The sequence below is a fragment of the Capra hircus genome, chromosome 9 (assembly GCF_001704415.2).
Source record: "Capra hircus breed San Clemente chromosome 9, ASM170441v1, whole genome shotgun sequence".
NCBI classification, from domain to species: Eukaryota; Metazoa; Chordata; class Mammalia; order Artiodactyla; family Bovidae; genus Capra; species Capra hircus.
Genome location: NC_030816.1, coordinates 39,852,006 through 39,879,732, shown reverse-complemented (window position 1 = coordinate 39,879,732; position 27,727 = coordinate 39,852,006). Strand labels below are relative to the sequence as shown.

The 27,727-nt window shown below is 37.3% G+C and overlaps 2 protein-coding genes across 6 annotated transcripts in view; one reads left to right on the top strand and one right to left on the bottom strand.

The window, feature by feature from the left end:
* Positions 1 to 17,512, top strand: part of KLHL32 (kelch like family member 32) — a 216,473-nt gene extending 198,961 nt beyond the window's left edge. For both annotated transcript variants that reach the window (XM_013966475.2, XM_005684660.3), the window contains exons 9-11: positions 777 to 969; positions 2,621 to 2,715; positions 13,714 to 17,512. In XM_013966475.2, the coding sequence (XP_013821929.1) occupies positions 777 to 969; positions 2,621 to 2,715; positions 13,714 to 13,875 (450 nt within the window). In that variant the 3' untranslated portion in view covers positions 13,876 to 17,512. The remainder of the gene's footprint in view (positions 1 to 776; positions 970 to 2,620; positions 2,716 to 13,713) is intronic.
* Positions 21,084 to 27,727, bottom strand: part of MMS22L (MMS22 like, DNA repair protein) — a 122,117-nt gene continuing 115,473 nt past the window's right edge. For 3 of the 4 annotated variants that reach the window (XM_013966474.2, XM_018053137.1, XM_018053138.1), the window contains exons 23-25: positions 23,748 to 23,844; positions 22,253 to 22,420; positions 21,084 to 21,740 (exon numbers count right to left, since the gene is read on the bottom strand). In XM_013966474.2, coding sequence (XP_013821928.2) covers positions 21,647 to 21,740; positions 22,253 to 22,420; positions 23,748 to 23,844 — 359 coding nt within the window. In that variant the 3' untranslated portion in view covers positions 21,084 to 21,646. Of the gene's footprint in view, positions 21,741 to 22,252; positions 22,421 to 23,747; positions 23,845 to 27,727 lie in introns of those variants that run through there. The other variant, XM_018053139.1, reaches the window with a different exon arrangement.

Here is a 27,727-nt window from a genome sequence, read left to right as displayed (position 1 = left end):
AACTGGAATTCCACACCACCCCCGCCCCCCACTAGCTTTATTCATAGTGATGCTAAGGCCCACTTGACTTCACATTCCAGTGCTGATTGTGGCTTATTAGATCATGAACTGCTTATTGCCAAATTCAGACTTGAATTGAAGAAAGTAGAGAAAACCACTAGACCATTCAGGTATGACCTAAATCAAATTTCCTAACATGCACATTATCAGACATGTGTTCCAGGCACTGTTCTAAATGCTTTAGGTGCATTAGCTCATTTAATCTTCACAACAGGCTTGTCAGTTGGGTACTGTTAGCTCCGTTTTACAGAGGAGGAAACAGGCACAGACAGGTTAAGTAAATTGCCAAGCTCATACAGAAATGATAAACTCGGTATCCTGGATCCAGAGCCTGTTATCATTACACCACTGTACACAAATACCTATACATGTGCACTCCTAAGTCATTTGTAGGAGAATGTTCTCTCAACTGGGAGATAACTATCATGAAAACTTCTAAATTCTCATATGCTCCTCTTACAAATGCAAAATGCCCTATAAAAGGCAACCCAAACAAGAGAAAATGCCTTATGTAAGTTGCAAAACAGAGTTAGAACATGTGGGATCTTCTGCCCTTGTTCTCAGGTAAGACACCCATTCCTTTCAAACTAAGTAAACAATATTTAAATAGAATGTGGTCCACCAACAACTACTAATGAGGCTCTGCTGTTTTCTGCCATGGACATCTCCAGTTAACAGTTCACCTGCATTTCTTTTCTTTTTTTTTTTTTTTTCAGAATAAGTGGATAAGCCGTAGCCCTATGCTGCAGAGGCGGGTCTACCATTCCATGGCTGCTGTTCAAAGGAAGCTTTATGTTCTTGGAGGCAATGACCTGGATTACAATAATGACCGGATCCTCGTGCGGCATATAGATTCCTACAACATAGACACTGACCAGTGGACGCGCTGCAGTTTTAACCTGTTGACTGGCAAGTACCTTTGATTAAGTAAATCAAGAGAAAGAAGAGATTCAGGAAGTTGACAAACTTGTTTTCTTAGACATCTTGAGGGCAGCTGTAAATATTAAATGCATGATAGTAGAACAACTTGGTTTTATTACAAAAGGTGAACATTGTTTATCTCTGACTCAGTCCATTGGCTGAGCATCCAGTTTCTCAGGGCCTGTGTTTACCTTTGTGTGTGTTCTCACATTGTCGAGAGAGGCATGTCAAGTCCATTATTGTCAATCAATATTCATGTAGGAACACTGGTATAAGTTGGGATCAGGTGCTAAAAGAGTTAATGACTCTAAAGGAGCAATTAATTTTTCTCTTCTCACTTTTAGTCTTATTTCTTATGAGTTCAGGAGAATGGTCTTCACTGTTTATCACTGTCAGATACTGTTTTTTGCCTATAATTTCCTAAAGAGAAAATGCTGGAGATGTTCTATGCGTAGAGGTTTAGCAGCACTTCTGACCACACAGACCTATCCAGCCATCACCATGAGCAGCACTAGGTTAGGACCATCCTCATCCCAAAGCGAATGAAAAGAAAGCAGCAAACAGCCTACCCCTGACGTTTCTTTATGAAGTTGAAAACTTCCTCCCTTCTTGGCTTGCATTATTAAGATCCCTTCCCTTCCATTATTATGATCACAGACTCAAATGGTGGGCAGGACTATGGCCTGAAGGCATTTTAGTATGCTGAGTGGGCACTCAGTAACTCACAGCCACTGCTAAGGAGGCCACCTTGGGGGGATAACCGTTGGGAGAAGTTTAGATGCTTTATACGGAGCTCCTGTTTTTCTGAAAAATGATCTGAAGCCCACCTACAAGCACTTAACTCTAAGTTCCTGTAGTGGTACCTTAGCCCCTTGGTCCCTTGATCTGTGATTCTGTCTGCTGTAGGATCCAGCTTATTTATTACCAGAGTCAATTCTGTGTTAGCCCATCAATAAGAAGAGACTGTCTCACTCTCTGATGGCCTCCAGGGAAGAATATATAGTAGTGAGTTATTCTTTTTTTTTTTTTTTTAATGGAAGAGGAACCTTTCATCATTTTGGCGTGTCTATATCTAGGGACTACCCAGGCTGGTCTCGGCTCAGGAACTTTAATATAGTCTTAAAACTGTTGAGTATGTAAAGGAAAAGGAAGGTAGTAACTATCAGTCTTTTTCTGTCATTTGTCTTCATTTGGGGCATGCTAGGGGCATGGCTCTGTTTTATTTGCTGCTTGGGGTTGCAGCTATTACAGATGTAAGCACTTGCCTTAAAAGTATTTGTATTCAGTAGAACAAGAGGTGTTTTGCATTCCTAAAATATACTTTATTTCCATTAGTATTAATTAATGGCATACAACATGGTATGAAACTCTTCTATACGGCTTATTATTGCTGTCTTTAATAATTTGACTGGCTATTAAGTGTTATAACTCGGTTCTGACCCAACACAGATTCATTCTCTGAGAGTGGTTAATTCTTCCCTCTGAGACCTGGAGGGCAGGGATTAGTTGCGGCAAAAATCCCGTGGAGTATACACCTGTGCCACAGGGGAAAACTAGCCCTCAGTGGCAAAAGGGTTAATTAAGACATGCAAGGAAATAGATTTATTTTTCCTCTTTTATTCAATTCTCTGTACTTTAGGCCAAAATGAATCTGGAGTTGCTGTCCATGATGAGAGAATATACTTAGTTGGTGGATATTCGATTTGGACAAATGAGCCTCTGGCTTGTATCCAGGTGAGTGGTTGAAGTCCCCTTTTGAAGTTCATTCAAGTGGTTCAATGAGGTTATTTTTTTGCAGTGCTGAATTGAAGAAGGAGAATATTTACACGTAGAAAGAAGATTGCGCTCCTCTGTGCAGCTAGTTCAGTCACTAAACTTCATTCTGCATCCTAAAAATGATATCTAATGATTGAGTCCTGTTGAAAATAAAGATGGGAATGAGCTTTAACAGTATATATAATATATACAGGAAGTGGGGGAAGTGGAATGATTTTCCCTTTTTTATAAACCAAAACCTGCTGAAATCTTGGTAACAGTACTTTCACATTGGCAAAACTTATTTTCTGTATATTCCAATTTGTTCATTTAACAAATGCCCCCTATAATGGTGTTCTTTCCTAGCAGAAGTGAGTAGTAGTGTTTTGTGATTGGTCTGAATGGGGAACCTCTGCTCCCAGAGTATCCTTGGCACATGAACATGTGAGCAGCCCAAACTGGGCAAGCTGCTAGCTGGGGTGTTCAGAACAGCAGTGGCTGTTGATATATATAGTCAAGATGGTGTTATTTATGTTTTTTTTTTTTTTACAATTCTTACCAGAGCTGTTTTTCTACTTTGAGTTCTCTGATAACATATTGACATGTATTAGCCCTGACCTTTCCCTGATCTCCAGAAAAATATATCATTATAACTATTCATAATATCTAACCTCATCTTTGTGGCAAGATTTTAAACAGATGCTTCAATGTCTTTAATAGTTGCAGGACTATTTGAGCTTTTAATTTCTTCTTCACATCTCATAAGGTATGTATCTTTTCTCAAGAAATTTTCCCATGTTTTCTAAGTTTTCAAAAATGTTAGTATATAGATATTGAGTTGGTTATCTTCTACTTTACATTCATAATATTGCTTTTTTTTTTCTTTCTTTCCTTCCATTCTTGATCTGTCTTGCCCAAGATTTGTCTGGGGATTTTAACTTATTTCTACTGTTGATATAGATAAGTAGTTTTAAGTCAGCAAAGGTAGCATAGAAATGAATATTGAACAGGCTTGTCCTGATGGATGTAGTTTCTGATCTAACAGAGGGAATGTAGTGTGTTAGTTTAAGGTATATGACATAATTTTATATACCTATACATTGCTAAGTAATCACCACAGTAAACTGAACATCCATTACCTCACACAGTTGCACATTTGTACTTTTTTCTTACAAGAACTTTTAAGATTTACTTCCTTAGCAAGCTTCAAATATGCAATACAGTATAGTCAACATTCAGGACATTGTATCCCTGAACTTATTCTTATCACTTTTTTGAGGTATCTTTTGGCTGCCTCACCCATTTTTGTCACTCCCCACTGCTTGCCTCTTGCGACCACCAATCTGTCTTTGCTTTCCGTGAGTTCAATTTTTTTTTTATTCCACATATAAGTGAGATCATAGAGTTTTGTCTCTTTCTGACGTATTTTTCTTTTTGGAGTGACCAGAAAGCTCTCTTGGGTTTTTCCATAAGATGGTACAGAAAAACCTGAACAACCTTTTTGGCCAACCCATTACCTAGACTAATGATGCCCTCAAGGTGCATATATGTTGTTGCAAAAGAACAACTTCCTATTTTAATGTCTCCTTCTATATATATATATATATGTTTGTGTGTGTGTGTAGATAGATCTGTCTCACATCTTCTTTATCCATTCATCCATAAGTGGACACTTAGGTTATTTCCATGTCCTGGCTATTATATATAATGCTGTAGTGAACATGGTACAGATGTCTCTTCATGATACTGATTTTGTTTTCTTTGCATAAATACCCAGAAGTGGAGTTACTATATCATAAGGTATTTTTAACTTTTTGTGGAAACGTCATACTTTTTTCCAATAGTAGCTGCATCATAACTGGAAAGCATTACAAAGCTAGTGGATGAAGGTGATGGAATTCCAGCCAAGCTATTTAAATCCTAGAAGATGATGCTGGTAAAGTGCTACACTTAATGTCAGCAAATTTGTCAGTTTTCATTCCAGTTCCAAAGAAGGGCAGTCCCTAAAATGTTTAAACTACCAAGACAGTTGTGCTCATTTCATATGCTAGCTAGTATGGTTATGTTCAAAATCCTTCAAGCTAGGCTTCAGCAGTATGTGAACTGAGAATTTCCAGATGTACAAGCTGGGTTTAGAAAAGGCAGAGGAACCAGAAATCAAATTGCCAACATTCGCTGGATCATAGAGAAAGCAAGGGAATTCCAGAAAGACATCTGTTTCACTGAATATGCTAAAACCTTAGAATGTGTGGATCACAACAAACTGGAAAATTCTTCAAGAATGGGAATACCTACCAGACCACCTTCCCTGTCTTCTGAGAAACCTGTGTGCAGGCCAGGAAGCAACAGTTAGAACCAGACATGCAACAAAGGACTGGTTCCAAAGTGACAAAGGAGTATATCAGGGCTATATATTGTCACCCTGCTTATTTAGCTTATATGCAGAGTATATCATGAGAAATTCCAGGCTGGATGAATCACAAGCTGGAATCAAGGTTGTTGGGAGAAGTATCAACAACCTCAGATATGCATATGATACCACTCTAATGGCAGAAAGTGAAGAGGAACTGAAGAGCCTCTTGATGAGGGTGAAAGAGGAGAGTGAAAAAGCTGGCTTGAAACTCCGCATTCAAAAAACAAAAATCATGGCATCTGGTCCCATTACTTCATGGGGAATAGATGGGGAAATAATGGAAACAGTGACAGACTTTATTTTCTTGGGCTCTGAAATCACTGCTGATGGAAACTGCAGCCATGAAATTAAAAGATGTTTGCTCCTTGGAAGAAAAACTATGACCAACCTAGACAGCATATCAAAAAGCAGAGACATCACTTTGCCAATAGTGATCCCCCTAGTCAAAGGTATGGTTTTTCTAGTAGTCATGTATAGATTTGAGAGTTGTACCATAAAGAAGGCTGAGTGCCAGAGAATTGATGCTTTCAAACTGTGGTGCCGGAGAAGACTCTTGAGAGTCTCTTGGACAGCAAGGAGATCAAAGCACTCAATCCTAAAGGAAATCAACCCTGAATATTCATTGAAAAGACTGAAGCTGAAGGTCCAATACTTTGGCCACCTGATATGAAGAACCAACTCATTGGAAAAGACCCTGATGCTGGGAAAGATTGAAGGCAAAAGGAGAAGGAGGTGGTAGGAGATGGTTAGATAGAATCACCAACTAAATGGACATGAGTTTGAACAAACTCCGGGAGATAGTGAACGACTGGGAAGCCTTGTGTGCTAAAGTCCATGGGGTTGCAAAGAGTCAGATACCACTTAGCAACTGAACAAGAACAAAGCTACACCAATTTACATGCCTCCCCACCTACAGTGCACAAGGGACAAAGTACAGTACATACTAGTCATGTACACTAATTAACTCCTCATTACATCTGACTGTTCCCAAACAAATCTGTTTTCAAAAAGATGAAGGAGTACATGTGTATATCATAAGCCACTGAGGATATTCTAGAGTAGCCTCAGGATTAAGGTGATTCTGAAAGAGGCAATTCATACATTTTCATCAAATAAGTTTTAATTAAAGCTTGTGTTAATGGAATAAATTTCATCTCTGAGATTGGACAATAAAAGATCCTCATGTATCTGTTTTTTTAAAAAAATAAGCATTATGGGTAGTTCTGTATTCCCATAGTCACTTTGAAGTACCACATCAATCAATCATTTGCAAAAGCTGTGTTTATTTCCTTGGCTAGCATGTTAGTCCCACAAAGCACAGATAAACTTGATAAAGGCTTTTAAGAGCCTTTATTGTTTGTAGATAATAAGTTCATATAAGCATATGAATTGTCATTTAAAGAGAGGCTTGGAATGTTAAGTCTTCATGGATAACAGACTCATCACATATCTTCGATTTTAGCTACTGACAGCTGATTATGGGTTACATTATCATTCATTCTTAACCATGGCTGTACAGTCTCAAGTATTTATTTTTGGGGGTGACTATGTTATGCCCAAGTCGCCAAATCTCCCAATGACCACCAGGGAGCCAGTATCCAATGCAAAAGCAAGAGAGTTTTTATTACCAAGTTCGAGCTGGGGCTCCCACCGTTACCGATGCAGCGGCTAAGGAGAGGAGCCCCAAGTTTTGGGTTACACTGCTTATATAGGGAATATTCAGGTGAAAGGGTAACAAAGGGGGTGTTCAGGCTGAAGGACTACTGATTGGTTACCCTCTTCTATAGGGCTGTGTGTGGATTTCTGATTGTTTTTTTTTTACTTCCATGGTAAATCATTACTTCCAAGGTAAATCACAAATGTAACTCATTACTTCCAAGGTAAATCACAAAGGTAAATCATTACTTCCAAGGTAAATCACAAATTCTTGAACTTAAAGTCAGGAGGTTTAACCTAAGGGCTGATTGGCTCGTGCACAGTGGGGCAAGTTTAGGCAATATCCAAAGTCTAAGTCTGTTTGCCTGGTACCTTTGCAAAATGGAGCTCTTTTATAAGATGGAGTAGCTTAGGCTCTTCAACTACAGAACTATTTACTTTGGTTCATTAACAGTAAATATGTTGATGGTTGAAGAGACTACCTACATGTTCAAGCCATTTCCTTACTACTTTCTGGAAGAATATCCAGCAGAGAAGTAAGATAATGAGAGACTGCAGTAGTATTTATGGGAAGATACTGACCAGAGAGTAGAAATTCCTGAGTACATACCACCAGGTTGAAAATCATAGGAGACAAGACAAGACGGTGGAGTAGAGGACACAAGCTGACCTCTTCTACGGAAATACCAAAATCACAACTAACTGCTGAACAACCACTGGCAAATGCTGGAAGCTACCAAAAAGATACCCTACATCCACAAGACGGTGGGAGGGGTCAATTGTGATAAAGTTCAATCCCATACATGCTGGGTGGGCAACCCACAAACCAAAAACTAATTATATCACAGAAGTTCTCCCACAGGAGTAAAAGTTCTGAGCCCCACATCAGGCTGCCAGGCTGGGGGTCTGGCAACAGGGCGAGCCCCCAGAGAATCTGGCTTTGAAGGCCAGTGTAGTTTAGTTACAGGAATTTCACAGGACTGGGGGAAACAAATTCCATTCATGGAGGGCACTCACAGAGTCTTGTGTGTACCAGAACTCAGGAAAGAGTCATTGTCCTTGTATGAAACTAGGCCAGACTTACCTAATATTGGTGGCTCTCCTGCATGGGGGTTGGGGATGTGTGGCTGTGAAGTCAGAATGGTGTAAATCACTGCTGCTGAACAGAATAAAGAATGAAAAGAAATAAGGATGGTCTAAGAGCCCTCTGAACAACAGTAAATGCACTAACATTTCCATTATAGGGGTCCCAGAAGAGGAGAGAGAGAGAAAGGACCTGAGGAAATCTTTGAAGAGAAAATAGCTAAAAACTTCCCTAACATGGGGAAGGAAACAGTTACTCAAGTCCAGGAAGCACAGAGTCCCAGGAAGGTTAAATTTAAGGAGGAACATGCTGAGACAGTGATAAACTGACAGAAATTAAAGGCAAAGAAAAAATGCTAAAAGCAATAAGGGAAAAAATAATGCACAAGGAAACTCCCATAAGGTTATCAACGGATTTCTCTGTAGGTAAGAAGGGAGTGTGGCACAGTACATTTAAACTGATGAAAGGGAAGAACCTACAACCTACTCAGCAAGGCTCTCCTGGAGATTTGACAAGAAACCAAAAGCTATACAGACAAGCAGAAGCTAAGAGAATTCAGCACCACCAGACTGGCTTTGCAACAGATACTAAAGGAACTTCTCCAGGTGGAAAAAAAAGGCCATGACTAGAAACAAAATTACGAATGGGAAAGCTCACTGGTAAAGACAAACATACAGTGAAGGTAGGAAACCATCTGCACACAAATATGGTATCAAAATCAGCAAGTGTGAGGAGAGCACAAGTGCAAGATATTGGAAATGCACCAAAAAAACAATTACAGGCCAATATCACTGATGTGAACAGAGATGTAAAAACCCTCAACAAAACATTAGTAACAATACATTAAAGGGCTCATACACCATGGTTAAATGGGGTTTATCTCAGGGATGCACAGATTTTTTGATATCTGCAGATCAGTCTGTGATATACCACACCTACCAACTGAAGAATAAAACCCATATGATCATCTCAATAGAGGCAGGGAAAGCTTCTGATAAAATTCAGCACCCATTTACAATTAAAAAAACTCTCCAGAAAGTAGGCATAGAGGGAGTCTACCTAAAATAATTAAAGGCCATATGTGACAGACCTACAGCTAACATCATAATCAACAGTGAAAAGCTAAAAGCATTTCCTCTAAGATCAGGAAAAAGACAAGGCTGTCTACTCATACCACTTTATTAAACGTAGCTGTAGAAGTTACAGCCATGGTAATCCAAAGAGGAATAAAGGGAATCCAAATTGGCAAAGAGGGAGTGAAACTGTCACTGTTTGCAGATGACATGATACTATATATAGAAAATCCTAAAGATGCTACCAGAAAACTACTAAAGCTTGCTAATGAATTTGGTAAAATAAATGCAAGGAAATCTGTTGCATTTCTATACACTAACAATGAAAGATCAGAAAGAAAAATTAAAATAATCCCATTGCATCAAAAAGAATAAGATACTTAGGAATAAATCTAAGGAAGCAAAAGACCAGGACTCTGAAAACTGTTAGATGCTGATAAATTAAAGACGATACAAACAGAAGATATACAGTATCTTTAACTGGAAGAAATCAATATAGTTATTAATAAAATGACCGATAATACCCAAGACAATCTACAGATTGAATGCCTTCCCTATCAAATTACCAACAGTATTTTTCACAGAACTGGAACAAAATTTTTTTTTTTAATTTATATGGAAGGACAAAAGACCTCAAATAGCCAAATCAGTCTTGAGAAAGAAATGCAGAGTTGGAGGAAAGAGGTTCCCTGACCTTCAGACAGTACTACAAAGCTACAGTCATCAAACAGTATGGTACTGGCAGGAAAACAGAAATTTAAGTCAAAAGAACAGGATAGAAAGCCCCATGGTCAATTACACACCAATTAATCTACAAGAAAGGAAGCAAGACTATATATACAATGGAGAAAACACAGTTTCTTCAATAAAAAGTGATGGGAAAAATTAAATTAGTTTTTAACACAATACACAAAAATAAAATGGATTAAAGACATAAATACAAGACCCAATACTGTACAACTCCTACAGGAAAACATAGGCAGAACACTCTTTGATATAAATTGCAGCAGTATCTTTTTTGATCTGTCTCCTAGAATAATGGAAATAAAAACAAAAATAAACAGATGGGACTTAAAAGCTTTTAGACAGCAAAGGAAACTATAAAAAAAATCAGCAAAAGACAACCCACAGAATGGGAAAAAATATTTGCAAATGGTGCATCTGACAAGGGATTTCCAAAATTTATAGACATCTCGTGTCAAAAAAGTATCAGAAAAATCCAAACAAAAAATGAGAAGACCTAAATCTATGTCATCTGTCACAGATGGTCACAGATGACCACGAGGCACATGAGAAGACACTCAACATCATTAAAAATTAAAGAAATGCAAATTAAAACTACAGTTTCACCTCACACCAGTCAGAATGGCCATCATCAAAAAGTCTACAAAAAGTAAATGTTGGCGAGTGTGGAGGAAAGGAAACCTTCGTACACTGTTGGGAATGTAAATTGGTACAACCATGATGGAGAACAGTATGGAGGTTCCTTAAAAAGCTAAAAATAGAGCTACCACATGATCCAGCAATCCAATTCCTGGGCATGTATCTGGAGAAAACCATGTTTCAAAGGATATGTGCACCTTAATTTTCATTGCAAAACTGTTGCAATAGCCAAGACATGAAATTAACCTAAAACGTCTATCAACAGAGGAATGGATAAAGAAGGTGTGGTACATATATACAACGGAATATTACCCAGCCATTAAGAAGAATGGAACAATGCCATTTGTAACAACACGGATGGACCTGGAAATTATCATGCTAAGTGAAGTTAGAGAAAGTCAAATTATCATGATACCATTCCTACGCAAAATCTAAAGAAAATGATACAATGAACTTATTTACAAAACAGAAACAGACTCACAGATTTAGAAAACACATTTATGATAACCATGGGGGGAGAATCAAGGGGGAGGGATAGACTGGGAGTTTGAGATTGACATGTACATACTACTATGTTTAAAACCGATAACCAACATCGAGCTACTGTAAATCACAGGGTACATGGCTTAATACTCTGTAACAACCTAAATGGGAAAAGAATTTCAAGAAGGATAGATATATGTGTAACTGAATCACTTTGTCATATACCTGAAACTATCAACATTGTTCAACTATATTCCAATGTGAAATAAAAATTAAAAACAAAAAACAAAACAAAAAAAATTTTAAGCTCCAAAATGTTGAAATTGAGATATGATCTGTGAAGGAAAAAAGTATAGGAAAGAGTGGAGAAAATAGCTTAGATGTTAAAAATATCAGAAGTTTAAGTTTTTTTATAAGTCACAAATATGTAGAATTTTTGGATTCTAAAGGCATGGCTGGCTAAGATTAGTGAAATTCACACTTAAATAGTTCAGAGACTGGTCTGTTAACATCCAGAAGGACTTGTCTTTTTTTCTTCCATCTTGAAAATACCAGCCAATAACCTGTCTATTAGACTGACCCTTCTGGACTCTCATTAAAGTTTATTTAACTATCATTTGTAGGATTCAGCCACACAGGGATGAAGCATGTCAAAATGTTGAGAAACCATACTTTTTTATCTTCTTTCCTGCTATGTGACTTACCACAAACTGTTTAACCCGTTATGAGGACAACTGAAACAAGAGTAAAGCTGAGATGCTGTTAATAAAGATTGAGCTTTGGACTTGTTAGTAATACTTACTCGTGGAAAATGTTAAGTCCTGAGGTGTCAGGTGCTCTTGTTTATTCAGTGGGTGTGTAAGCAAGCAGCTGGCACAGAGCTTGACTCTAGTCTGGTATCCTGTGGATGACAAGCATAAAGGAGCAGCTGCCTAAGTGATGAGTCTGTGCTGTCAGATCACCTCCACTGCTCTTCACTTATGATTACTACTTTTTGGCTGGAGGATATGCTGCCAAGTTGGCACCTCCTTCTCCCCAATGCCTTCTCTCTGCCAGCTTTCAAGGGAGTGTTTTGGAGAAAAACCACCAACCCTTCGTTTTCCCCGTCTTACAGATTAAATAAATTATATCTGCTTAGTGGCTTCCCAGGTGGCGTAGTGGTGAAGAATCTGCCTGCCAATACCAGGGACGCAAGAGACATGGGTTCAGTTCTTGGGTTGGGAAGATCCCCTGGAGTAGGAAATGGCAACCCGCTCTAGTATTCTTGCCTGGTGAATCCCATGGACAGAGGAGCCTGGTGGGGTTACAGTCCATGGGGTTGCAGAGTTGGACCTGCCTGAGCACGCATACATACACTTACCATACGCAGTCTCTCTTGGTCCAGGAAACCAGACGGAAGTTCTCTGGATGGTGACTTCAGCTTTTGTGTCCTAAAAATGTATTCAGTCGGGGTGGGGATGTCACAAAACAGCATGAAATCCTTATTCTTTCTTGGGTTACAACTCTGAGCCAAAAAACTGGCTCTACCACTTACTAGCTATGTGACCTTGAGTAAGTCACACAGCTAGTCAAATTCACAAGGTGGGGGAATACTACTTGTCAAATTGATCTTGAAGTTTCTCCAGGAAAGAATATAAGAATAACCAAGAAATGCTTGAAAATGAATGAGAGAGACATGCCCTTACCCAAAGTAACTGTAAATGTGCTACTAGTAGGAAGATACATAAATTCACAAAAGAAAACAAATACCTGTATGTAGCATGTATTGGAGCCATCTAAAATTAGTAGTGACAGGGCATATTGTTCAGTAAACGGGATCGACAGCTAAATGTCCATTTGGGGGAAAAAAGCTGTAAGTTTGATCTTTTATTCTAGGCCTTACTGATGTCCGTCTTTATGGGCTTGGATCCCCAAATCTCAAGGGCCCCTTTCATCTAAAATAATGCATTACTGCATTAAAAGCTTAAGAATTATCCACTTAGGTGACAGATGTGGGTGTAAGAGTGGACAAGTCCACTGAAGAGCATCACAGGGTCTGTGGTTGGAATATCAGGGCACGTCCGCATTTAGGATGTGGCTGGAAGAAGTGGACCAAAGTGGCTGACACCAGGACAATATGAATGACACACTTTTTTTTTTTTTTTTAAAGGTCATAGAACCCAAGGGAGGAAAAGTTTTAAATGAAGTTAGAGGAAGGTCGTATGAAGAGAGGATAAGATGATTGAGGGCTAGTTTTATGGGTTTGACAAGTATGACATGGCCAGCTTGTCTTATGAAAGAATCTTCCTAGTACTAAGATTAAACCAGAAATCAGTGAGGTGACAGCAGGCACTGACTAACAAAGATTCTTTTCCATATAAGGAAAGAGATGAAACTCCAGCTTAACAAGGAAATAACTGGGGAAAAATCTCCAGAAGCAACTGATTTTCTTGAATCTGCTATGAAGCTATAATATTCTCTGTGCCAGACCCTGAGCGAGATGATCTCACCAGTTTTCAGAGCAAAGCTGCAAAGTCAATGTTGTTTTCACATTGCAGATGAGGATTTGTAAGCCAGCATACAAACAACGCTTACTAGTTTGGGCAAGTTACTTAACCAGTCTCAGGCAGTTTTATTAAAGGACGATAAAGCTGCCTACATTTCAACACTTATTCTGAAGGCTAAATTATTATAAACAAACATCTATGTACATACACATAAATATGTAGAATAGTATTTTACAGGAATTAAATATATATTTCTGGTGCAACACTGAGAAAAATAGCAATATATAAGATATAGTCATGTCAGCATAATTGAAATTAACTGCAAGTTTTCTTTCATGTGTACACAGCTTTATTTTGAACCACCACCTTTAACATACAGCTTTCTCCCTTCCTTTGTAGGTACTGGATGTAAGTAGAGAAGGTAAAGAAGAAGTATTCTATGGGCCTAGACTCCCTTTTGCTTCCAATGGAATAGCAGCATGCTTCCTCCCCGCTCCGTATTTCACATGCCCTAACCTTCAGACTCTTCAAGTGCCTCATCACAGGATTGGCACTGTCTGAAAAGCCAGTGCTTTCTTAATAACCGCCATGAACAGGAGGAAAAAAAGCCTGACTTTTGGCTACTGGGCATGAAAATACTCAGTGCTCAATGCTTCCTTGTTCTGTTTTCTAGATCTTATTATATTCAGATAAACATAAGCAAAAAATGAAGTTTTCTAAAATACACATTATTGAAAACGCCTGTCACTCTTCTCCGTGTGTGTCAATATATAGTATGTATGACTTTTACTGTGGTGTTAGCTTAGGGCAGACTGAATGGTCTATGGGTCTTTAAAGCATTCTTTATATACCTTGTCTAATCAGTGCTGTCCAGGACACTACACTCTTAGTGAGGCAGTTTATTTCACAAGTACTGCCATCAGTGATCTTCAAAAAATTATCAGTACTTAATCTCTTTACTAAACCCTGGGTTTGTAATTTTTCTGTTAAAAATCCAACATTATACAACACTGCTGTATAAGCAGAGTACTGACCATTATGGCATCATAAATTTTTAAATGCCATATTTTATTCAAGGTAACATGAATAACAGAAGTACACTGGAACAGCAGATGGAGTACCCAGATTTTTCACCTTGGTTGCTCTGTGACCTTGGCTTAACTTTACAGTGCTTCAGTTTTCTCACTTTTTAAGGAGGGCAATTATTGATTTACATATTAATTCAGAAGAACGTTGTGAGGATTAGGCAAATACTCTGAAGTACTTTGCCTAACAAAAATACCACTCAAATTACAAGGTATTTTACTGTCTTTAGAACTTTGTAATTGAACCGGGAGATTATTTTTGAAGTTCAAAAATTACTGGATAGAACTTGGAAGACATACTATGAGATGATTCTGAAAAGCATGTGGAAGAGACATACTAATTAGAAAACAGGGAGTTTACCAAAGCCAAAGATTCCTAAACTTGTACAAACCCTTGCCTCAAATTAAGACTATTTAGTGAAAAGTGACATATTAAAGCTCGAAAAAAAATTAGTTGGACTAATTTTGGTATCATAAAGTGCTTTGACATAAATTTGAACCTAGAATCAGTAGTTCTAATATAAGTTTTTCCACTTTGTTAAAGGTTATGTCAATCTTGAGCACTTGTGGGATTCTTTTCCATCACCAATACATATTACTACCATTTTTAATAATGCATAAGAATTTTTTTAGGCTAAGTTTTTGGATTTGCTTTGTCTATAAAAAGTTTAAAAATTAACTCAATAATTGTATTTGAACATAAATTCCACAACTATAATGTGAGTTTTTCCCCTTTCTCTAATCTTGTTATAATAAGTCACCTTTCTTAAAAGGAAGATGTCACTTTTATTCCTTGGTATAGTTTAAGCATTCAGCAATCCCTGTCTTACAGGAAACTGTCATTTTGTTCATGTAGCCACCTTTAGTAAGCAGAAGTGAATAAAAATATTTTTTATCCTAAACAGAGAAATCACTAACTTTATATATTATATAATACCTAAAACACTTATTTTAAATGTTATTAAATATCAATATATTAAAATAAACATAATTTTTGGCTGTTCAGATTAAGGGGGGAGGGGAGACTAGGGTAAGAAAAAGAGTGGTAAAATTTTAAAAGAAAAGATTTTAAGTTTAGACAAACAAAAAACCTTAGAGGAGTAGTTGTACAGTTCTAAAAACTGATAATTGATATTTAGAAGGAAAACAGAGTCTCTTTATAAAGTATAAACCATCTAAATTTTAAAAAATGCTTACTTACAGTGTCAGGAAAGTGGACTCCCAACATTTCAGAAATCTTTTCAACAAGGACCTAAACAGTTATTTCAGATTTACTCAAACATCTACTTGACACACAGATTTCTTCCCTCCAGGAATTTTACCTTATAAAACAATCTATTTTTAATCCCAGACTCTCTACCCAATTATTAAAAGGGAAATGGTCTAAAAGTGAACTTGACTGAAATGGAAAGGCAGCCTGAGATTATTCTAATTTCTGTGAAAATTTCTAACTATTCATTTAAAACAAATCAGTATATATTATCAAACCTTTCCTTGTATAGTATTACTCAGTAATAACTGTATAATAGTAATAATACTATACAATTGAAGTCAGAATTTTTATATAAAATTTTACATAATTTTCAGAAACATAATTATAAACAAAGAATAGCATCCAAAGTACAGCAACCCTTCCCCACAAAGAAAAAATCCAGATCACTTATAATTTGATCCTGTCCCTCAAATTACCAATCATAAGAGCTAATAAGAAAAATTCTAGGGAACAATGGTTGGTCATAAAAACCAAAGTCCATTGAAACTATTCAAATACATGTTTTCTATTATAGTGAACTACTCTACAGTAATACATCTTCCATTTTTACTCTTCAAAGACCATAGTGTATTTGTATTTATTAATTTCAATTTCCATAAAACCATGAAACTTAAATAACATTTCAAGATTGTACTTTAAAAAAGAAAACGCAGTAACACAGATATTAGCAGTGTTCTTACTCTAGGAGGAAAAGCCAGAAAAGACATGAATCTCTAAGTAAGATTAAAAATATTCCTCTAGGTAACATGGTTCGTTTTAATTTTGGTTTTCAAAGAGTCAATTTGTCATAAAGAGGAAGTTGAATAATCACAAGTGCAGTGTAAGTTGAATATATACATTTTTATTATATCTCATTACTTTGTACACAAATAACTTAAAACGTGTGTATAAAATAAAAATGCCCGGAATTTTTCTAAAAGCATAATTCACAAGTGCAATGAGCTGGGTAACTATCTTCACATCAAAAACTTCAATAAGCAGAAGTTAGTCAGTTCTAATCATTTGATACTGGTTTTGGTAAACTTACCAATATAGTTTATCACAGAATCAAAATATAAATCTCATATCTTACATCAAATATGTGAAAGAATATACTATTTTGCTAGTTCCCCAACCATTTTACACAAACAGAGCCTGTTATTTATACTAACATACTCTCCACTTGACTGACAATGCAATAAATTTAACCCTAGGAGGAGGCAGCAGGAGATCAGTCTTTGGAAGATATAAGGTTTATGTAAAAAAAGAGTATGAATCAAAAACCAGTGGTTTAGAACAGATAACACGGTTTTTGGTAAAGTTTCTATGCTATCTGCCTTTTATCTCTGAAACAAAGTGTTAAGTTGATGCGTGGAACTTAGAGAAAGTAGTTTTCTTAAAGGTTTTTCCCATATGTAACAGCTTGTCAAATTCGTATATGATTATATAATCCTAAAAATAAAAACTGCCAAGATTCTATGAATGTACATGCAAAGGAGTCCATGTAATTAGTTACAAACAGTAGTTTTAAAGATTTGTGTAAAAGCACGGAAGAAGATAAAACTAACAATGTGTAGTGAAAACACACACCTAACAAACCACAAATAATTTTTTTTTACTTACCACAGAAAACAAAAAAATCAAGTATGCTTAGTAAGAAAATAAAATTTGCTACGGATAAGGAAAAATGTAAAAGTTTATACTGTGAAACTCTTCCAGTACAAATGCACTGAATACTGAATGATTTTGTATAGAGACAATATACCCATGTCATCTTCTCCCCTATGAAAACCTAATTAAATGTTCAATTGAAATTTAAATCAAACCAAATCTGAGTGTCTAATAAAAGTCCTTTTCATCACCGTGTTGTCCTTCAATCATCTTTTACACTCCACCTGATGTTTTAAAGAAACTGGCTGGAATACTTATGTATAGAAAGTGAAAGTGTTAGTCACTGAGTAGCGTCCGACTCTACTCATTGCTACTCAGTGCAGTGCTACGCTCTCTACTCAGTGTGAAGAGCTGACTCGCTGGAAAAGACCCTGATGCTGGGAAAGATTGAGGACAGGAGGAGAAGGGGATGATAGAGGATGAGATAGCTGGATGGCATCACCGACTCAATGGACGTGAGTTTGAGCCCATTCTGGGAGATGGTGAAGGACAGGGAAGCCTGGCCTGCTGCGGTCCATGGGGTTGCAAAGAATCGGACATGATTGAGCAACTGAACAACAAGTGTCTGACTCTTTGCAACCCCATGGACTGTAGCCTGCCAGGCTCATTTGTCCAGGTAAGGATACTGTGATGGGTAGCCATTCCCTTCTCCAGGGAATCTTCCTAACCCACAGATGGAATCCAGGTCTCTTGCATTGCAGGCAAATTCTTTAACATCTGAACCACCAAGGAAGCCTAACATGCATATTTTAATTTTCCTATTTGAGGATCTTAAAGTTGGGTTTCTGTAGAAATGGTGTTAAGCCGGCAAACTAAATGAGGTCCACAGAGTAGAATGAACATGTCATTCAGCGAAAGCAGCCAAGACAGCCTACTCTCCTGCTTCAGTTGAGTTTGGAAAGAGAAAGTAGTGTCAGGTGGCAGGAATTCTGACAGAAGGGCTTCAATGTCAGCTTATTAACAATGGGAAGTAAATAGAGGTCCTTGAGCAGAAAAGTAACCAGATGAAAGTAGTCTTCTAGAAACATTAATGTCAGAACTACGTGAAGAATAAATTTCAATAGTCCAGAGACAAGGAGCCGATTATAGTGCCTAATAAATTTGGATCTATGTGATGGCAAAAAGAAAAAAATAGCAAGAGCTTGTACAGCTGATCAGATGAAAAGTGGGAAACAAGAATCCAAGAAACATCAAGGTTAGGTGAACTGGGAAAGTGGTGTATGCTCTGGGTAGAAAATGAAGGCAAAGACAGTGTCACCTTCTCTGGAAAAGAAGGTGACAAAGGCAGCTTGACATGTTGCCCTGAGATTCCAGGAGACTCCAACTAGACAGGTTTAGATACAGATGTGAAAGATAAAGTTATTAGCTAGTCTTCTCAGTTCACTACCAGAAGAATGTTGAGACAGAGCGGGTGAAGGGCCAGATCTTACCAGTAGGCACAAGAAGGGAAAATGTGTATGTAGAAGAATCAGTACTGTGGAGGAAGGGATGAGAAGAAAAAAGAGAATGCAATGTCACAGAGGTGCCAAAGCGCAAGGGAAATGAGAACACATTCCAGATTCGACCACAAGAGACTGGCTTACCTTAACAATGACAGAAGCAGTCATATCAGATACTGCAGGGATTTTAGGGGAAAAAGAACATTAAGGAAGCAAGTATAAGGTCATTCTAAGTCTGGGAATGGAAAGAGATAATATAGAAATAAGGGTCAGTGAAGATTTTTAAGAAATGGAACTGAATCATAAATTTTCTTTTTTCTTCAATGAATAAAACAGTTTCTTTAAAATTTTACCGATACACAAATTAAAAAAATATATCTACATATACATGTTACAGACTTCTTGTTACTGAGTTTTATGTATAAATTTATTCTTAATATACACAAGTACATATACCTAATGCAGTATTCAGTAACAATTCAGTAACAGATTTTCTTAACCCTTAAAAGATTTCATAAGCTAAGAGCAAGATTATCTAAGACATCTTTATCAATTTCCCTTGGGGAAGAATACACACACACACAAACACACACACATAAATAACCCTTTAAAGGCACTCCATTAAATACTTTAAATTTCAACTGCTAAAACTTGCAAAATAATACATCATTAGTAAGTCACTATTACAATGAAAAGAAATTCATTGCTATGAAGTCTTGCTGCTGCTGCTGCTGCTTTTAAGTCACTTCAGTTGTGTCTGACTCTCTGCGACCCCACAGACAGCAGCCCACCAGGCTCCCCCATCCCTGGGATTGTCCAGGCAAGAACACTGGAGTGGGTTGCCATTTCCTTCTCCAATGCATGAAAGTGAAAAGTGAAAGTGAAGTTGGCTTAGTCGTGTCCAGCTCTTAGCGACCCCATGGACTGCAGCCTACCAGGCTCCTCCATCCATGGGATTTTCCATGCAAGAGTACTGGAGTGCGGTGCCATTGCCTTCTCCGGCTATGAAGTCTTAAGTAACCTTAAAGAGGCTTTTATTCATCCCATTTATTGAATTAGTTTATTTAGGGGTAAAATAGACCACTTATAAGTCATGAAGTCCTTTAGACTTCACAAATTTCAATAAGGAAAGGTCTATTAACTAACTATAGTTCCCTGACTGCAGTGCATTTAAAAGATACTTGAGCCAGAAAAGGGCTGAAAATGTTTTCCTGAAGGAATAGTAAAACCATGATAAACACTAGAGGTCCCAGAATAAAACAAATTATTTCAAAGTTAGCAAACATGATATTAAGAAAACACTTAGAATCATTCATCTAGGACATACCATTGGAGAAGAACAAAATTGAGAAGTTTCTTTACTACTGTGCATGAGATACAGTAATCATGTCTGTATGCCTAACAGAATGTAGGTCACCAAACACTTTCACATACATGTTAATTACATGATTATAAATCAGTTATCCCACTGATTCTTACCAGAACATTGTGAAATTTCAAGAAGCATTATTACTCATTTTTCTCCATGAAGAAACTAAGGCTCAGACAAGATTAAGAATCTGCTCACGGTCACAAAGTAGAGCTGTGTTTAAGACCCACGTGGGTTCTGAGCACTAAGACTGAAACTATTTTTACCAAATAATGCTCACTGGAAAAAGGAGTCAAGGACAATGCCCAACCCAATAAAATAAATCTGAAATTTCAGATAGTTAATGGGTTGAGAAATGAACTGCTACAGGAAACTAAGCTGGTTCCCTGCAAATATGTAAGATGCTAGTTTATAAGAGGCTGTAGTTGAAGAGCAAGTAGATAATTCGGCTGACTTTTCAGAACTGTTCATTTGTAACCTTAAAAAATTTCCAGAATATTATTTATTCTCTTTTTAAAGGCTCTTATTTATCCTCCTCTTGATATGACAACTCCAAAAGAAAGGATGAATAGAAAAACATCTGGCAACTGTTGGACCCCAAGTATAAACACTGTTGCTGCCGCTGCTGCTGCTAAGTCCCTTCAGTCGTGTCCAACTCTGTGCGACCCCATAGACGGCAGCCCACCAGGCTCCCCTGTCCCTGGGATTCTCTAGGCAAGAACACTGGAGTGGGTTGCCATTTCCTTCTCCAATGCATAAAAGTGAAAGTGAAGTCGCTCAGTCCTGTCCCACTCTTCGCGACCCCATGGACTGCAACCTACCAGGCTCCTCCATCCACGGGATTTTCCAGGCAGAGTACTGGAGTGGGGAGCCATTGCCTTAGCCCAAGTCAGAAAAAATTTATATATACATCTGTATAATCCCTTAGCCAGATTCAGTTTCACTGCTCAGAGTTAAGTGTACTCTGAAAGAATTTTATTAACTTGCCTCAAACGTAGTATAAAAAAGGATAACAAAGACACAGCCCTATCTCCTGACCATTCCTCAAGAGAAACAAAACAATAAAAACAAGCAAACAAGAAAGCGACCAATAACAAAACCAGCATAGGGCAGCCAGGTAATGTGAAATAGTGTCATGATTAAACATAACTTGTAAAGAAACAAAAAACAGAAATAAATTACTTGCAAGGCAGAAAGTCACACTACAATAACACACAAATGGATCAATCAGTACAAACCTGCATAGACATAGACAACACTCCCAGATAGGAAAACTTTAAGTTTCTTTAGTTTAACTAAAACCGCTTCAAAACAGAATGCAGTTTTACCAAGTTCCAAAGATTCTATAACATATTTAATTAACTTTTATTTTCTTATTTATATACTTTATACTTACAGGTATGTACGGAAAAGATCCTATAAAGTATTTTTAACAGAACATTATACAATTAATGAAAGTAGGAGTCAAATGGTACAAAGTGGCTTTAGGTAGTCATAATTAATGTTGAGGATGAAATCACAAAATAGATTCAACATGATCATTTTCCAGTCTCTGTATCTCATCTTGTCCCACTTGTCCTAGCTGAGATAAAAGTTTGCTATAGGCTTCCCTGTAAAGACAAAAGAAAAGAAGAGAGAGAGAGACGTTTATTGCTGCTGTTCAGTCGCTGAATCGTGTCAGACTCTGCGAACTCATGGACTGTGCACTCCAGGCTTCCCTGTCCTTCACTGTCTCCCAGAGTTAGCTCAAACTCATGTCTATTAAAGTCGGTGATGCTATCCAACCATCTCATCCTCTGTCGCCCTCTTCTCCTGCCCTCAGTCTTCCCAGCATCAGGGTCTTTTCTCTTTTAAAACAATCTCTCTGGGATATACAGACTTATCCCACCATGTTTCATTACTCTAAATAGCCCAGCACTATATTCAGTCATAAGCCTATAAGAAAAAAAAAAAGCTTCTATCTATTTTTGACCAAAAGCATATTATCTAGTGGAGTCACTAACCCTATTCACTGGAACAGACTCCAAATCTTTATAAATGGGAAAATAGGCCATTACTAGGAAAATGTATCTAGATTTCATAATCATTGTCCAAAAGGATATAATCAAATAATCAAACATACCTCTGTGCACTATTTCTGCCAAGGCCCCACTTCCGCTCTGAATTCTTCAGAGACTGAGTAAGGGCAGGAACCAAGTGGATGACAACCTGCTGGTCCAGTGCTGCTACTGCTTCTAAAATGCTGTAAAGCTGATAGTCATATCTCATACCATAATCTTCAATAAACTGCCTGAAAGTAAAACAGGTTACTTAGAACTACTCTTGGGGCAATTACTTGGGCTGGTATCTATCTAGCCCAAATATAGCAACAAGCTGTAAACTGAATGCAAGAAAAATCACTTTATGTAAGATTATCATAAGGATCTATGAAAGGTGCCATACAAAGACTGAAACTTGAAAATAAAGAAAAGAAATGGCTTCGGCGTGAGCCATGACCAGAGTGAGGGCATTCAGAGGGAGAGGGAAGAGTTGGAATCCCAAGAGGAAGAATTAAGAGGGACAAACCTAACGCCAGGGACCTTCCTGCCACACTTTGCATGTGGTCAATCTGGGTGGTAAGAGTGTAGAAGAGACTCAAACAGAAAACGAGTCCGGCTTCCTGGTTATTCTGTGTATCTTTTAGTTAATTATTCCATTCTCTAGTTAAATCAAACAGTACTTCTATGAGGAAAGCAAGTTACTTCTAAATAATTTTTATATTCCTTAACTGAACAAGAGACTTTAGACCCACAGAAGAATAAAATATGAAGAATATATAATTTATAAAGAATTATATTTATATAATTATACATTATATATAAAGAATAACCCAGTATTTATTTCAAAAGATCACAATTTTTATATTCTGTAAATAAACTGTAAACAACTGACAAGTCCCAACTACATGATAAGAAAGCAAGCTGAGGAATCAAAAATCCCTTCACAGAATGAAGGAAATGGACCCAAACTAACACAGTGGAGCTATGGTAGAGATACATGAAATGAAGGTCAACGGGTAGAAACTATGAGAAAGATACATTTTAAAACCACTGCTTTAACAGAAAGCCTAAGATTCTACACGGTGCAAGGCAGGCAAAGAGAGACAAAACAGAAAACGTTCTACAAGGTGCAGTTATTCTTATGAAGGAACAACGGATCTGTATATAGTCTTATGCTTCACAAATTACATTGACTGGAGCTTTGCGGGTTCACGGCATCTAAAGTGAACAGGAAGACCAGTGACAGGCACTTCCACACTGGCTGATGAGTAGCACGTTTATCAGCTCCAAAGTCTGTATACCTGTCACTAGGACTCACGTTTTCCACTTTTTCCTCCGAAACACATGCAAGCATCTTCCTTACTAAATTCTCAGGTAATTTAAAGTCATCTTTCTCCCTAGTAATTTAATTTTTTAATAAAACAACAACATAGCAAAACTACTGCCAAAAATTTAATAATTGAAACCACAAACAAGTAGCAACACATTATGTTTTGGATAATTAGTTATTTAAAAAACATGTTGACTGTCAAATGGCTGGCAATAGTCCCCTTGCCAGTTGGCATATTTTCCATTTACCTAAACACAGAAGTCAGCTGGGCAGCAGGTTCTCCTCCTGACCCCACTTGGCAGGCTTTGACCATGCATTGCAGGTTCTCGGTGGCCAGCCTTTTAACTAGGAGGGAAAATTACAGCATTACACATTGTGCCTGAATTCACCATCTGGATCCTCATTTTCACGAGCACTCTAGATTTAGAAAAACATGTTGTTTTCTTAAAGTATGTACATGCTTTTTTATTTTTCAAAGTGAAATAGTTATGAGCTTTTGTTCTAAAGTCTCCCTATCTTCCATTTTAAGAAAATATAAAACACTTGAGTCTATTTTTCACATGTGACTGAAAAAATACTGTAACTGAAAAAATACATGTGAAGATATGCCCTTCTATCAGAAAAGAGTCCGTATTCAAAAACATTCTACCATCCTAACACTGCAAACACTGTTACACACTGACAACAGATAACCTTTAATAATTCAGCTTACAGATTAATTTTTTAAATTCATATTCCTTCCATTCACAAATCATATGTAGTAAATTAGAAACTACCAATAGTTCATCTTTTCTTAAAATTAGATTTATATATTTGTTGTTTAGTTGCTAAATTGTGTCTGACTGCAACACCATGGACTGCATATATACATAAACCCATCACTTGATGGTGTGTGTGTGTGTGTGTGTGTGTGTGTGTGTATATAAAATCAACTATTATTGATGCTAATTTCCTTTTTAAAGACAGCAAAGTTACAAAGAGATCATTTACATTCTTTTAGTATTTAACCAAATCCTTTACAGCTGTGCATTTGTACATAAAAATGGTTAAAAAAAAAAGAACCGAAAATTCACCATGTTCCAAGTGTTAATACATTTTTTAAAGCTGTTTTTGGCATATTAAATATAAGTAGCTGGGGAGAAAAATTAATTTCTCTAAAGAACAAGAAAATTTTCAGAAACTGTAATCCACTATGGCAAGAGTACAACGTCTGTAATGCACATGAACCTAAATTAATTAAGTAGCAGATAATGTTTTCCATAGCATGAGGATAGTGGATAAGGAAGATATAGCATACTTGACCTTACTGAACAAGGAAGTTCTCATATTACATGCAATTCTAGAGCCATTATAAACGATTCTTCTTAAAGATGCTTCCTTGGAAAAAACCCCAAAATCCACAAGTTCTTTTGTGGAAAAAGTACCAGAACATGAAGAAATACCCCTCATAAAGTATTAAAAGTAAGCACTGTTTCTTAAAAATAACAGATTTAGGTATAATTCAAATATAAAAACTAATGTTTTAAAGTGTACAGTTCATTGGCTTTTAGCATATTCATAAGAATTATGAAGCTATCACCACTATCTAATTTCAGAACATTTTCATCACCTCCCTCCAAAACCTTATACCTATTAGCAGTCATTCCCCATGTTCTTCCTCCCTCAGTCCCTGGAACACTTTCTGTCTCTATGGATTGTCTATTCTAGGAATTTCATATAGATGGAATCATACAGATTTGGTTTTATGTAACTGCCTTCCTTTCCTTAGCAAAACGTTTTAAGGTTCACTCATGTTATGGAACATGTTAGCACTTCATTCCTTCTCATGGTCAAACACCACTCCATTGTATGGACTTACTTCGTCTTGTTTATCAATCAGTTCATTAGATGATTAGTTGATGGATATCTGGGTTGCCTCCATTTTGGCTATTACGATAACACTGTAGTGAGCATTAGTGTACACGGTTTCTAAAAAAAATCTATCCTCTTTTATTTCTTTAACTGAACCAGGCAGTTTTTAAACACTGGGCTATCTATCTTTCAGTTTTTTAAAAATAACAACTTTATTATCATATAATTTATATACAATATAATTCACCCATTTAACACGTGCAATTCAATGGGTTTTAGTATAACTGTGCAACTGTCGCTGCAATTTTAGAACATTTTCTTTATCCTGAAAAGAAACACTGCACCCTTTAAAGCTATTACCTCCTATCCTCCGATACCCCCTCAGCAACCACTAATCTACTTTCATACCCCCTGCTGCTGCTGCTGCTAAGTCGGCAGGCTCCTCCATCCATGGGATTTTCCAGGCAAGTGTACTGGAGTGGGGTGCCATTGCCTTCTCCGTCATACCCCCTCTAAGCAACTGCTAATCTACTTTCCATCTCTGTAGATTTAACTACAGAGATAAATATTTCATATAAATAGAACCATATAATATGTGGTCTTGTGTTAACTGGCTTCTTTCACTTGTAATAATGTTTACAATACATTCGATAGCAATACACGCTGTAGCAATACTTCCTGCAGCATGAATTAGTACTTCACTCCTTATATTGACTATATATTTAATATTATATCCAAATAATATTATCTTGTATGGATAGATCACATTAAAAAAATCCATCCATCAGCTGATGGTAGTCCACCTTTGGCTATTATAATGCTGCTGCTGCTAAGTCACTTCAGTCGTGTCCGACTCTCTGCGACTCCAGAGACGGCAGCCCATTAAGCTCCCCCGTGCCTGGGATTCTCCAGGCAAAAACACTGGAGTGGGTTGCCATTTCCTTCTCCAATGCATAAAAGTGAAAAGTGAAAGTGAAGTCGCTCAGTCATGTCTGACTCCTAGCAACCCTATGGACTGCAGCCCACCAGGCTCCTCCGTCCATGGGATTTTCCAGGCAAGAGTACTGGAGCTACAAATATTAAAGTACAAGTTTCTGTGTGGACATGTTTTCATTAATCTTGAGTATATATTAAAACTCAGGAGTGCATTGCTAGGTCACAAGGTAATTCTATGTTCAACTATTGAGGAATTACTAGACTCTTTCCCAAGTGGCAACACCCAAACCCAAACGCAGTAAATGAGGATGCAGATTTCTCCATGTTCTTGCCAATTCTTGTTATTATCTTATTCATTATAGCCAACTTAGTGAGTGTGAAGTGGTATCTCACTGTAGTTTTGATTTGCATTCCCCTCATGACTAATGCCGAGAAGGCAATGGCAACCCACTCCAGTACTCTTGCCTGGAAATTCCCATGGACAGAGGAGCCTGGTGGGCTGCAGTCCATGGGGTCACGAAGAGCAGGACACAACTGAGCGACTTCCCTTTCTCTTTTCACTCTCATGCACTGGAGAATCCCAGGGATGGTGGAGCCTGGTGGGCTGCCATCTATGGGGTCGCACAGAGTTGGACACAACTGAAGCGACTTAGCAGCAGCAGCAGCATGACTAATGACGGTCAGCACTTTTTCAGGTGCTTTTTAGCCACTTGTTTATATTCTTTGGAGGAAACTGTATTCAAATCCTTTGCCTGTTTTTTATTTTTTTTAACACTACTGAGTTTTATTCTTCATGTACTCTTGATACAACTTCCTTATCACATCAGTAATATGCAAATGCTTTCTCCCATTCTCTGAGGTGTCTTTTTATTAATACTTTTCTGACAGTGCTCTTTGAAACACAAAAGTTCTTCATTTTGATTAAGTCCAATTTATGTGTCTTGTTCTGTGGCTTGGGCTTTTGATGTCCTGTTTAAGAATTCATTGCCAAATCCAAGATCATGCAGATTTACTCTTGCGTTAAGAGTTTTATAGTTTTAACTCTGACATTTAGGTCTATAATCCTGTTTGAATTAATTTTTGCATATAGTGTGAAATAAAGGTGCAAATTCAATCTTTTGAATTTGGCTATCCATTTGATCTAGCACAGTTTGTTGAAAAGACTATTTTCCCTCTATTGAATCATCTTGGCACCCCTGTTTAAAGAAAAGAAAAAGTCAGTTGACCATAGATACATAGATTTTCTGGACTTTCAATTCTATCTCACTGATCTATACATCTACCTTCATGCTCGTACCACCCTGTTTTGATTACTGTTGCTTTGTACTAAGTTTTCAAATTGAAAAGTGCTATCTTCCAACTTTGTTCTTCCTTAAGATTTTTTTTTTGGCTATTCTAGGTCCCTTGTAGGATTATACGAACTGTAGAATCAGTCTGTCAA